The following is a 12,880-nucleotide window of genomic DNA, read 5'->3' as shown; positions in this document are numbered from 1 at the left end:
CATAGAAAGACCAGTCTCTGCTTTAGATATGTGGTTTGATGAGTAGAAATTAATTTAAGGAATTTACAGAGCTGTTGGAAGATAAATAATGGGTTTTGCTTAACTGCTCTGCTTCTCTAGTGTGAGGTTTCACAACCTTGTCATCTCCATCATGTTCTTCTCTGGGGCATGAGATGAGCTGAGAATCCCCGCCCTCCCCCCCACTCCACTTCGCTCCCTTCCTCCAGCTTAAGATGCTACTGGACTTGAATCTTGCTCTTTCCTCCAGCTAGAGGCTCATTTACAAGATAACAATTCCAAGAAGCCTCTCCACATGGCTGAGAAAATAGAGCAGGGAACAAGCAGCCAACAGTGGGCTTTCTGCAAGGCAAAGGCGCAAGTCCTGCTTTCCCAGCATGCAGCCCATTGTGTGAGGATAGCTGGGTATTTAGGTGCCGGCAGGGGAAGCTGAACCAACTCCCAGCATCCATTTGTGTGTCAATCACGGTGCTCTGGCAGCAGCCGAAAGGGCAGAGGTGAGCAGAGGCAATCAAGGGAAGCCAAATTGTTCTGGGTCAGTTTTTGGAGAGCCCCAGCTCAGGACTCTCAAGTAGACCCAGAAGTTTTGTCCCCTTCTCAGGAGCCCTGCTTAGACCAGAGACAGGTTTTTCTATGTCTCAGGGGTTTCCACCTCCCTCTCCAACAGTTCACCGGCTATCAAGTTTGTTGAGCTTTTAGTGCTAGATGAGAATAACGCCCCTGCATACACACACACGCAGACACCAGGCCTTGGGTTAACTTTTTCCCCCTGTTTTCTCTTTCCTTTAGCTGAATAGTCCTTTTTTACTTACTGCTGAATTGATTACTCTGATGTAAAATGTTGTTGGTTCCATTGATTTATTGGTTTATTTATGGCAATATTGTACACTCTGTTTTGCATTTATTGATTTATTCTATTTGAAGTAGTAGTATTGGAAGCAAACTTTTAAAATAATTATTTTCAAACACTGTCTGTTCCACCTTTCCTTATCAGAGCCCAAATATTAAATGGATGTGATATAAATATAAATATTTTAAATAAACTTCAGAAGAAACTAACCGTTTTTGTTCCACTGTAATAGAAGTTTCTGAAGAATGGCTTTTACTTCCTGTATTTCAATATTTCTCAATTTGCTTTTATGTACGTTGTAATGTTGCTAGTACTGTAGTAGAACACCTAATTCCAGATATAAATTTTTCACCACTTATGAGTGTGCTTTAATTCTTTCTAAAACACTAGACTAATTGCACCTCCCATGTTTAACACCTTTACTAATCTGTTTGTGTAAATTGATATAAAATCGTCAGCACAGGATGTTCCTTGTTATAGCAATGAAACTAATGTAATAGTATTCTCGGCAACTTCTTACATTCAGGCAGTCAGCTTATAAAGAACACTGGATCATTGTGTACTATGGCTTTTCCAGGACCTCTGCTGTGTGGATTTTAGTTCCACATCGTTGTCTACAGCTGACAAATATTCCTCTTTAGAGATCTTGCCAACAAAGGTCTTTTTGTCCTATGTCATGATCCATTTTGATATGTAACCTTCAGTGTTTCAAAAGTTCACCCAGGAGCCTCCCAAAGAGCACATGCTTACTGGGGTCCAGTTTATATCAAAGCATGATCTCATTTGTCTCTCACAGGAAAATATGCAAGTCATGCAAATGCAGCCAGGAAGATCACAGCCTTAGCTCTGATGCAGAAGACGATCGGAAAATTGGCCGCTTGCTCTCCGATTCAAACTATTCCTCACTAACTGCTCGGGTGAAAGGAGGTGATGGTGTTCGCATCTATAAAAGGAACCGCATGATTATCACCAATCCTATAGTGTCCCGGAAAGATCCAACTTTTGATACTGTTACATATGAATGGGCACCCCCTGGACTCACTCAAAAACTGGTAAGACTACTTTTCTAAAAGTTCATAAGCACTTCTTGGAAAGCATGCTAGGAGAAGCTTAATAAAGGTTCAATCCAACGCTTCCATGACTAGCACAAGTTCTCAGAAGCTATTTCCCCTAAACCCCAAAAAGCTGTTTCTGAGGTTTAGGAAGGGCCTACAGAACAATATGATTTCAGCATTGGGAAGGGGTACAGCCAAAAAGTAGAAACAGAACAGAATTTCTTCATCATTTGCCATGTGACTAGAACAAAAGCTTGACTTGTCCTTGTGCACGAAAAGGGACACTGTCCCCTTCCCCTCTAAAGTATGCTATTTTGGAGCAGTCCCTAACCCTCAGCAGCTTTTCAGGGTTCAGGGGGATGTTTGGTGGGAAAGAGAAAAAAAATGGTTAAAAATAGTTTCATTACACTTGCAGAAGCATTGGGTGCAACCTACTTGGTTTAACTTTATAGGAGACCATGGAGCTACACCCAGTCCTTTTTCTGCTCTCCTTTGGAACATCTGGGTTGAGCACAACACTGGACCAGATGTTTTTGCCTCATGCTGGACTATATCAGTAGCTGTTAGCAGCAGGAGAGGATCAGATTAAAAGCACAATGGTGGTACATCATGCATTGTGTTTGTTTTTGCAAGTAATAGAGTAGGAAAAGACCATTTCGGTCCTTCATAATGAGTTTCATAGAGAGATGACCTCTGCTACAGAGCTTGTTCATAGGGTCCAAGCCATAGATTTTCATGGACCACCCCAAAAAGAATAAAACATTCTTCTGATTTCTAAATAACAACAAAGTTCAGAGTGCTGAATTAGGCTGATGTTAAACCATCAAGATGAACTTGATTATGTCCATTTCAAAGAAAAAGCAGGGTAGGCTTGCACCATCTACCTCGCTAATGTTCCAGCTGTATAACCAAATTATAAATTAATGGTGAACCTCTACTCTGGACCTTCTCTATGTCTGCCTGCCTGCCAAATGCAAGCCTCTGTGCTTCCTCTGCCTGCAACCTCTCTTTCTCATGGTGCTTTGCTGGGTGTTATGCTCTGTGCATGGTGTGCGCACTGGAAGTGACAAATATCTTGAAAATTGCATGTTTAATGCTCATAGTAAATAGCAAAAAGCTAACACACATGTTCAGGAAACATGGGCGGGGGCTTGGTCACTGTGTGTTGACCTCTAGGGCAACTGCTTGGCCACTCTGAAAATAGAGTCCTGGGCTACATGGACCATTGATTCAACACAGCTGCTCATATGCATTTTCCCCTTGGACAAAGATATTTCTAAGTTTCTGATGGCCGCTTTTCTGTTTGTTCACTTTCTCTCCACTTTCCTGAAGCAGAAAGTGAACCTGAGTTCTGAGACTGGAGGCATTTGACCATTTTAATCTTGACCTTGTGCTTTTGTCCATCCTTATCAAACATCAAGCTATAGCAATGCCGACAAACAGGCTGCAGAGGTCAACTAAACACCTTATATAAGAAAATGTAATCTGAATGTGGCTTTGAGTGACCTTCTAAAGTTACAGTTCCACTCAAATCTGCATGTTTGTAAAAGTTTGTCACTTGAAAGGAATGAAACTAGTATTCTTTGGACATCTGTCAAACTCCTGAAGCATGTTGTTGATACAGTAGACCATGCTATCCTGTTGAGGTGTTGGGAGGCCGAAGTGGGTATCAGGGGATGTGCCTTCAACTGGTTTAAGTCATTCTTCATGGAACGGACTCAAAGGATTTTTGTTGGACACCTGCAATCTTCAGTGTGGGAGCTGTCTTGTGGGGTTCTACAGGGCACAATCTTATGCCCCATATTACCCAACCTCTGTGTAAAGCCTTAGGAGAAATTAGAGGTCATCAATACACAGATGATAGCCAGCTATATATCTCTCAGTCCATATCCCCTGGTGATGTACTAGAAGTCTTATGTCACCACCTGACTGCTGTGGTCAAATGGCTGAAAGCAAACAAATTGAAACAGAACTCAGACAGGATGGAAGTGATGCTTCTTGGGAAGGCAGAGATCTTGAAGGTCAGTTTGCTTCCCACTTTCAGTTGACCCTTTCTCCCAACTCAGACTATCCTGGAAGATGGCCCACTACCTTGACAATGCCAATCTGGCCACCTGTAACCTCATGATTAGACTATTGTAATGAAATCTACATAGGTCTCCCCTTAAAGTCAATTTGGAGACTCCAGCTGGTGCAGAATGCCACAGCTCGATTATTATCAGGAGCTAGGCAGACCATGCATATTACTCACATTCTGCAGTTATTGGACTGGCTGCACATCAGTTAGTAGGCTCAATTCAAGGTTTTGGCTATCACATATAAAACCCTTAATGGCCTTGGCCGCCCATGACCACTCTCCATATATCCCACCAGGGCTGTTCACTCATCTGAACAGGATCTTCTGCAGGTACCACGCTAAAAATGGGCAAGATCAACACCTGCCCATACACAAACATTCTCTTTGGTGGCCCCTACCTTATGGAATGGCCTGAAGAGGGAAAGAAAGGTCCCACTCTCTTGGCTTTCCACAAACTATGCAAAATTAAATTATTTAGAAGGACTTTTAACTCTGGAATTAGGCCTCTCCTTTAAGAAATGGATCAGACAGATGTCTTGGTAAAGGGACAGGGCCTGTTGGTGGAGATATACTTCTGCTGAGGGTTTCTGCATCATTAAGTATGTTCTTGTCAAATTACTTATGTTTTGTTTCAGCAATGTTTCATATTCATATGCTTCTTTTCAAATTTCTGCAATCCCATACTCCATTGTACTGTTTGTTAGATGAAACTGCCATTGATTGTATTGACCTATACTGTGTAGTCTGCCTTTGTGAGAAAGGCAGACTATCAATAACATAAACAAATAAATCCTAAGCACACCTGTTGCTCTAAAAAGGGAGCACAGTTACCTTACCAGACTAGTTCTGGATTGTTCCACTACTCAGCTATATTTATTAATTATTTACTGTAATGTTTTTTCCCATCATTCTCTTCTATTTTATCTTCACAACAGCTCTATGAGGTAGGTTATGCTAAGAATATGTTACTGGTCCAAAGTCACTCAGCAATTTTCCATAGCAGAGTGGGGATTTGAACCTAGGTCTCCAGATTCTAGTCTGAAATTCTAACCGCTACACTACACTGACTTTCATGGGATGGCAGCGGTTGAACAGTAGCAAGCAGGCCTGGGTGAGTCACACAAGTCACCCAGTGGTTGCAGCCAGGCCTGGCCACCGTGAGTTTCCCACAAAGGTCAAAACAGCCCTGGAAAAAGTCCTGCTCCCTTCCCCTGCCTTCTATTGACAGAAGCCAAGGCTTTAACTGGCAAGACTATTGTAGAAGAAAAGAGCAAGAGCCCAGTAGCACCTATAAGACGAACAAAATTTGTGGTAGGGTATGAGCTTTTGTGAGTCACAGTTCACTTCTTCAGAGTGTTGTAATTTCCTAGCCAACAGCTACAGAGGTCATTTGTTTCTTATAGCTACAGGCTATGCTTCTATTATTTGGTAGGAGTTAACCTTCCACGAGCGTGTTGTGTTTTTTTTTAAGATTTCAGATTTTTCTGCAAACTTGAGGCTTGTATCAGGATTGTAGAAAAATCAGTCTTGTCTGTACCTAGCTTCAGTCTCTGGATTTAAGTATCCACAGATGTGGCCACACTGAAAAATAGATATATTGATAATCTTAACCCAAAGGTCCAGCTACTCTCTCCTGTTTGCTATGGGGAAACAGTCAAGGCTTTCCAGGCAAAGAGAAACGTTCAGTACAGACAAGTCCTGGAAAAGTCAGTATCAATGCTGGTCCCAATACAAGCTGAATCAGCAAAGCCCAAAAGAACCAAACTACAGCTACATTGTCAAATTAGAGAACCCGAATATCAAACCAGAGGATCCCAGACTGAAAGGGAGGCTGGTCAGAGCAGTGGAATTTAAAAGGTGGCCTGCGTCAGCTTGAAGGGCTCTTTTGGAGCTCTTCAGGGGGTGGAGGGGTGGGATGGGAATCCACTCTGCTGCCTGCCGTGCAAGCCCTTGGCTCATGGAGAAAAGCTGGCAGCAGTGACAGAGCAGCAGCTAGCAAGAGGACAGTGGTGTGAAGTGGAGGCAAGCTCTGCACCATGGCAGGAGAGTGACACGAGGCCAGTATGGGACAGAAGAGGAGGCAGCAGGCAGAGATGCTAGAAGAGGAGCCAGCTGGGAGTATGGGGAGCCATGAGGACACGGGCTGAGGGAGATGGTCTTGCCTTCCATCCCCCATACCTGTAAAAAAAAATCCTGGAGAAGGCAAATAATCTGGCTTGTTTCTGGCTTCCTGGATTCAATCTAGGATTGTCCAGTGATCCAGCATAGCCAGTTTTTGCTGGATTTGCAAAAATCCAGCCATTTAGACAATTCATGATTCCTGGATTGTACACCATTGTATGTGTCGATACGTAATTTTAGATTTCCGATTAACCTAATATCTTCCTTTGCATATCGTGATTCTGTTTTATTAGTGTGCATTTTCTATAATGTGACTGTAAGACTCATTAAAGCAAACCTTGTTCTGATAGCAATTGATGGCTGGTAAGTTACTAATTCAGAGCTAAGCTCTAAGTGACTCCAGTCCAGACACGTGTTTTTTAGCTAGTCAGGGATGCAATTTTCCTGAGAACTGTAGTTGAAAACAGTATTATGTCCTCAGCATGGGGAGGCAGGAGAGGGGAAGAACTTTTCAAAGACAATTTTCAAAGACACAGCCATGCGGGTTCACTGGGGGAGAGGAACTTCAAAATTGTTTTCTTGCAATCTCAATGAGAGTGAAATACTCCCTGTCCCTAGTGCAGGAAAGCAGGGGAGGGGAAGAGCTGGTAGTTCAGCCTGTGCAGCTCTGTCTTTGAAAACTGTCTTTGAAAAGCTCTTCCCCTTCCTTGTTTCCCTGTGCTAGGGACAATACTGTTTTCAACTACAGTTCCCAAGGAAAATCGCATCCCCAACACATTAAACAACACGTGTCTGCTGTCACTTGTTGCTTGGCTCAGATACTTTATGATGCTTGGCAATCTGACCATTTATCATTTTTGCTTGTTTCTTTCATTCTGAGGGGCTTTTATAATCATAAGTATGGGTTTTAAAATTGCTAAAATAACACACACATTTTTTTTAAAAAAGCACATAGTAGGGTTATGTCTTTTCAGAACATTGAGGGCTTTTCCTCCTACAGCTTTTAAAGAGTTCTCCTCCATTACAGGCTTTTCAGGTTACCAGATCTTATCTAGAATTTGAAACATTCTGTGTTGCGGACATTCAATATCACTACTCTTTGCCCTTTACCTTGAAAGTTCCAAGGTTTGCTTCAGAGACACAAGTTCATTTCAATAAATTGAAGTCAGAGCTGAAATTCTTCCATCTTTTCAAAGGAGGGAGGAATCTTGGCTATAGAAGCAGATGTCTTGAGTGTGGAAACAGATTTTGACCCGTTGCTTATTTTCATGACCCCAGTAAGTGCCATGTAGTAATGTCTCCACACCCTGACAAACTGGGAACCTAGGGAAAGGGTTTATTAATCATCTTTGTGACAACTGGTGGCCGATTAATATTTCATGCTTTGTACATACTTGATTTTCATGGTTTACATTGAATTTCATCTTCGTCTTGGTCAACCAGTACATTTTTCTTCTTGTTTATCTCTTCCAGCCCATAACATTTTGGGTTATCATGTGTTTGTTTTTATATTTGCTGTTCTCATGAGATGGAGTGATTCCTGACATTAAAGAATGCATCGTTCATTTTATTCATTCAAGTAATCAAAGCTGAACCTTTCATTGCCTGCATTGTTGAATGGTGAGCTTGTGTGATCCGAATTATAATGCTTCATAATCAGCATATAGATCCTGGCTAAGCACCCCACACCAGGAGTGTTGGTGGGGAAGGAAAAAAACACTCTTAAGGGTAGGGTTTTTTCTACTTCCAAAAACATAGTCTAATTCTAGTGCATTCTTGAGCAAACCCAGTGTAGTATAGTAGTTAGAGTGTCAGACTACGATACAAGAGACTCGGGTTCAAATTCCTACTCTATCATGGAAACCTGCTATGTGAAGATAAAATGGAAGAGAGGAGAATGATGTAAGCATCTTTGGGGTCTCCATTTGGGAAGAAGGTGGGATATAAATGAACACATGAAACACTCCTATACTCAGATCAGGTAACAGACCCATCAAAAGCAGTATTGTCTACTCAGGCTGGCAGTGCCTCTCCAGGATCTCAGACAGAAGTTTGTTCACATCACCTACTACTTGATCCTTTTACCTGGAGATGCTGGAGATTGAACCTGGGACCTTCAGCATACCAAGCAGATGCTATACTACTGAGCAGAGGTCATTTTGTAGAAAAAGAGCTGGAGGAACTCATTAGCGTAACTCATTAGCATATGCCACAATCCTTGCCATCATCAGAAGTGTGTTATTAGCATTTGCATATGCCACACCCCCTGACATCAGCTATCCTGGCTGTTTTGGACCCAATCCTGGCCATTCAGGGCCAAAATTGGGCCCAAAATGGCAAAAGGGGGTTGAAAATGGCCGAAAAGGGGCCCAAAATGGTCAGGATCAGGCCACTGCTGAGTGGGACAGTGATCCAGTACCCGTTAGAGGCCCGATCCGGGCCGTTTCGGCTCCAATCCAGGCCTAAACGGGCCCAAAATAGCCGAGAGTCCTGTGGGTGGGGCCACCTGACATGTGACCTCTTTGGGGAACTGCCGGAACTGCGTTCCGGCACGTTCCCCCTCAAAATGAGCCCTGCCACTGAGCCACATACCAAGCAGATGCTCTGCCCCTCAGCTATAGTTAATAAATCCTATATACTTCAATTGATTTTAGAGGGCATAATTGTTCAAGACTGCACTGATCATCTAGTGGGCTCACAACTTTTATTTTGCTGATTCCATAATTCAGGTTTTGCTCTAAAAGGCGAAGATTTGCTGTTTACCAAACTGAAGTTGAACAAATCCTCAAATGATCAATTGTGGTTTTTTTCCTATTACATTCCTAAGCAAAGTTGAAGTCAATGGACTTAGAAGGGTGTAAATCTATTTTGGATGGTACTGTTAGCATTCTGGGCTATGTTGTCATGCATGTCAGGAGGGAATTCTGCTTGGATTTACATGCACTAAGCCACATTCCTAATTTATAAGTATTCTGTATGGTAGAAAGAACCTTACTTTGTCGGGATTTCTGGTGGTTATAGCTTGAAGCTGTACATGATAATAGCTTTGTATTTCCTCCTCCATTCCCCCTTTGCATAAGCACTAACACAATTAGAATGTCTGTAAAACCAATGTTTATCTTTCATAATCCCCCAGAGAGGCAGGCAACATGCAGAGAACAATCAGGGCAGTTCCTTTATGGATTAAATATGCTGCCAAAATCCAATTTGACAAAAATCCAGTTTTTAATGATGAAGGCTAGGCCTTGTCCTAGGAAAAGGTTTGATTTATGGGTCAGGAACAAACAATGTATGAGAATGGGGTTAACAAGATTCCAAATGAGGGGAGGAGGCAGCAAAAGAATGTAGACCTATGGTGGGGGTGCCTATAGGTAGTGCACACAACCAGCATTTTTGGGCGTTCCTACAGAAAGACGCCAGCAGTGATATAAAGAATTAAGTTTTTGATGGTTGTTGGGGGTTTTCCGGGCTGTATTGCCGTGGTCTTGGCATTGTAGTTCCTGACGTCAGGAACTACAATGCCAAGACCACGGCAATACAGCCCGGAAAACCCCCAACAACCATCGTTCTCCGGCCGTGAAAGCCTTCGACAATACAAATTAAGTTTTTATCACTGTTTTCGTTCAACTTCTGTTAACCTCACCTTTGTGATTCCTTTCATGAGCTTGTTCATCATTTTTGGCATACTATAAGGAAAGTATAACTATCTTCCATTGGAAGATACCATTGAAATGAACGAATGTTCACTTACAGAATGGCTGCTGTGTCATATTGCCCCTGCTTCTGCTGTAGAATGCCTTTGGGACATAGAATGTCAAGAGATTTACATTAATCTAATTGGCAGCCTGGCACACTTATGGATTAGATGGTAGGGCCTGTGTTTGGTTTGCAATCACAGCACTGGAAATTATTCTCCTTAGTACGAAGAGGAAACTTTGGCTTCAGAAGCAGTGTGCATTGTGGAACGGACGAGAATGGTAGTACCCTTGAGCTCTTCTGTGATATAAATAGTGCCAATTCTAGGAAATTGACCCATAAAATAACAGACAGAACTAGTTGTTAATACTTAAAACATATTAAAATGTTTCAAGAAAAAATGAAACCACTCTCGGTATGAAAAATAATGGTTGATTTTGCCATTCCAGTCAGCTAAGTGCAGAGCCTTTCTTCAGCATGAGGAGACATCTGCCACACTTGAGTGCGGGAAAGCAGAAATAGAGTTGATAGGTATCAGCATGCTATCATTGCTCCCAGGTTTGGAGCTGCACAGTTACCACTTGCTCAAATGTTCATGCGCAAGAAGGGAATGTCTCCAGAAACAGGGGGAGAGGCTTTAGGTGGATATTGCACAAAGCCAGCACCCAGCCATTCTTATCAAAATTGTGCAAGTCCAGAGAGAGCTTTTTCAGAGGCCATTTCATGACCAGACCGCTTCAAAGGTAAATTATAGAACCCTCTTCTTTAATCAAGCATTTACTGTTCCCTTCACTCGACCAGATAATCCTCTCCAGCCAAATGGAATGAACCAAGACAGAAATGCGTAATTTACAGATAAAAGCTGCCTCACTGTTCAGAAGCTCAGCTGAATGTGATAAGTAGCAAAGGAGATGAAGTCTCTGGAATATAACAGTTGACCATACACAGGTCTATTGTCTATTTCCTCTCAGCTTTAGGAGAACTGTTGCTGCTCAATGGAAGAATGAGAGATACGTTGATAAGAGAGCCTGGCTCATCTGGAAATCATTAGCCAAGGAAAAGCTGGCTTAGTCTGAACTAGCCGGAGATCAAGCAGACTCAAATAGTTTTGCTGCAATGTGATTTTGTTTCTTACTATTGAACAAACTGTAATAGTTGTAGAAATCCAAATCCAAAATAAGGTTTTATTATATTAAGAAAGTATATGTTAGAACTTGTACTTGTATAAAATGCAAATAAGAATATGGTTTTTCTCTTAGCCATAATCATTTATACTATGAGTTTGCAGAGAGGGTTGTTTTGGGTTCCTTCTTCCACAGTGTTGTTATTCCCCTTTATTTATTTTGTTTTCTGATATATAAATTATTCTCTGTGGTGTTTGTCCTAATCTTGTTGATTTTGTAGAACATGTTACATTGGATTGGATCCTGTGGTAAAGCTCCACTGACAGATGAGATCTCTAGAATAAGACTTGCTTACCTCCCCCCACCTGCTGAAGCCTGAAATAACCCCAAATGCTCTTCCTGGGGGACAGGAACCCCCAGGAATAGTATGAAGGGGGAGCTGGAGGTTGCATCATGAGAAGGAAATTTACAAAAATCACCATTAATGGAAATTTAACCTTAATTTTTTAAAATTAGTTGGCCACAAAGTCTTGGACTACCTTCAGGAGGGAGAATATAAGGCAACAAGATGGACAGTATACCAGGAGAACTCCTAATGGTTCACATTTACTACATTGGGTGCTAAGGTGACGTTCTAAATTACAAATCACCTGGAGAGCTCAATGAAATCCCCCCACCCTGGCCATCTGGTCTAGGCAGATTCTGCACTCAGAAGCTGAGTAGTCACCGTTGGAAGAGATGAATTCCTGCTTCATCCAAGCATGTGTCCATGATGCATGCCATGGCAGCCCTCTGAACTGGAAACTGTATATCTGAAATCTCTCGTGCAACCTCTAACAAATCCAGTACAAAATTTGAACAGACTGTTTTTACCATCTGTGTAATATTTATTAGCTATCTTGAATGAATGAGGCATCTAATCACAGGAGCCTCACATTGGTCTGATCCAAGACTGATTTTTAGCTTGTGCAACTGTTCTTTACATGATGTTAAAATGTTTGGGGAACAGACTTTCCTTTAAAGACTAGTGGGCTGTGTTATATATTCCATGTCACTAATTCTCCACCCTACCTAGAGTATATATTAAAAACCTAACAAGCATACTGCTCATTAGGCAAATGCTGACCAAGTTGGAAATAAAATTGAAAGCAGCTGGAAGCAGGATTTCTAAAGAGATGGATGAATGGCCAACTGGCTGCCTATTAACAATTCACACTGCAATGAGGGAAAGATTTCCAGCAGGGAAACTCCCTTCACTTTCTATTCTCGTTCAGAAAAAAATGAACTCTGCTGCCCATATCCTTTTGTAAATGTTCATTTGGGATAAGACTGGCTTGTCCTAAGACTGTTTTTGACTACACATCAAAATCCAATGGCCAATTAATTGCCAACTAACTGTTCTTGTCCAATATTAGAATCAATGGTTTTAAAAGCAGTACATGGACTCCTTTCTCCTTCTTCTTTAATAGTATTAAACTATTGCTATATGTTTGAAGTAATAAAATGGGTTTCCCAGTAATGTGGGTGGCCATCAAGTTCAAAGGTATAGCCTCAAGAAATGGCTGGTTTATGTATTGACTTAAATGTCTTTATAAAAGACAAATGGAAGACAGTTCTGACAGCACACAATCCAGGGTAATTTTCTTCCAATTTCCTCTCTAGGCATTAAACAAGAATAATTAACATCTCACTGAAGTGCTACAAGGTTTATATAGGTAGTACAGCTGGTGCTGTAGCATTATAACAAGCTTGCCTTGGATGGCTTGTAGCCAGATGAACTTTGGCAACCGTTTACATGTAATCTTTCATAAATAGGAAGCATGTCTCCAGGCACATACTTTGTACTTGTTGGAAACCTGGCATGCCAAAAAACCACATGAGAGAGTAAATTTTTTACTTGAACCTTTAGTTCTTGTGGTATCTGATATGTGTTGTGATT

At 41.7% G+C, this 12,880-nt stretch overlaps 1 protein-coding gene across 1 annotated transcript in view; it reads left to right on the top strand.

The window, feature by feature from the left end:
* The window catches only part of LMCD1 (LIM and cysteine rich domains 1), a 69,609-nt gene that overhangs the window by 45,050 nt on the left and 11,679 nt on the right, over positions 1-12,880 (top strand). The window contains exon 3 of the mRNA XM_054978268.1: positions 1,665-1,920. Coding sequence (XP_054834243.1) covers positions 1,665-1,920 — 256 coding nt within the window. The remainder of the gene's footprint in view (positions 1-1,664; positions 1,921-12,880) is intronic.

The sequence above is a fragment of the Eublepharis macularius genome, chromosome 4 (genome assembly GCF_028583425.1).
Source record: "Eublepharis macularius isolate TG4126 chromosome 4, MPM_Emac_v1.0, whole genome shotgun sequence".
In the NCBI taxonomy this organism is placed as follows: domain Eukaryota; kingdom Metazoa; phylum Chordata; class Lepidosauria; order Squamata; family Eublepharidae; genus Eublepharis; species Eublepharis macularius.
The sequence above is the reverse complement of the archived record's forward strand: the minus strand, read 5'-3'. Positions and strand labels throughout refer to the sequence as shown.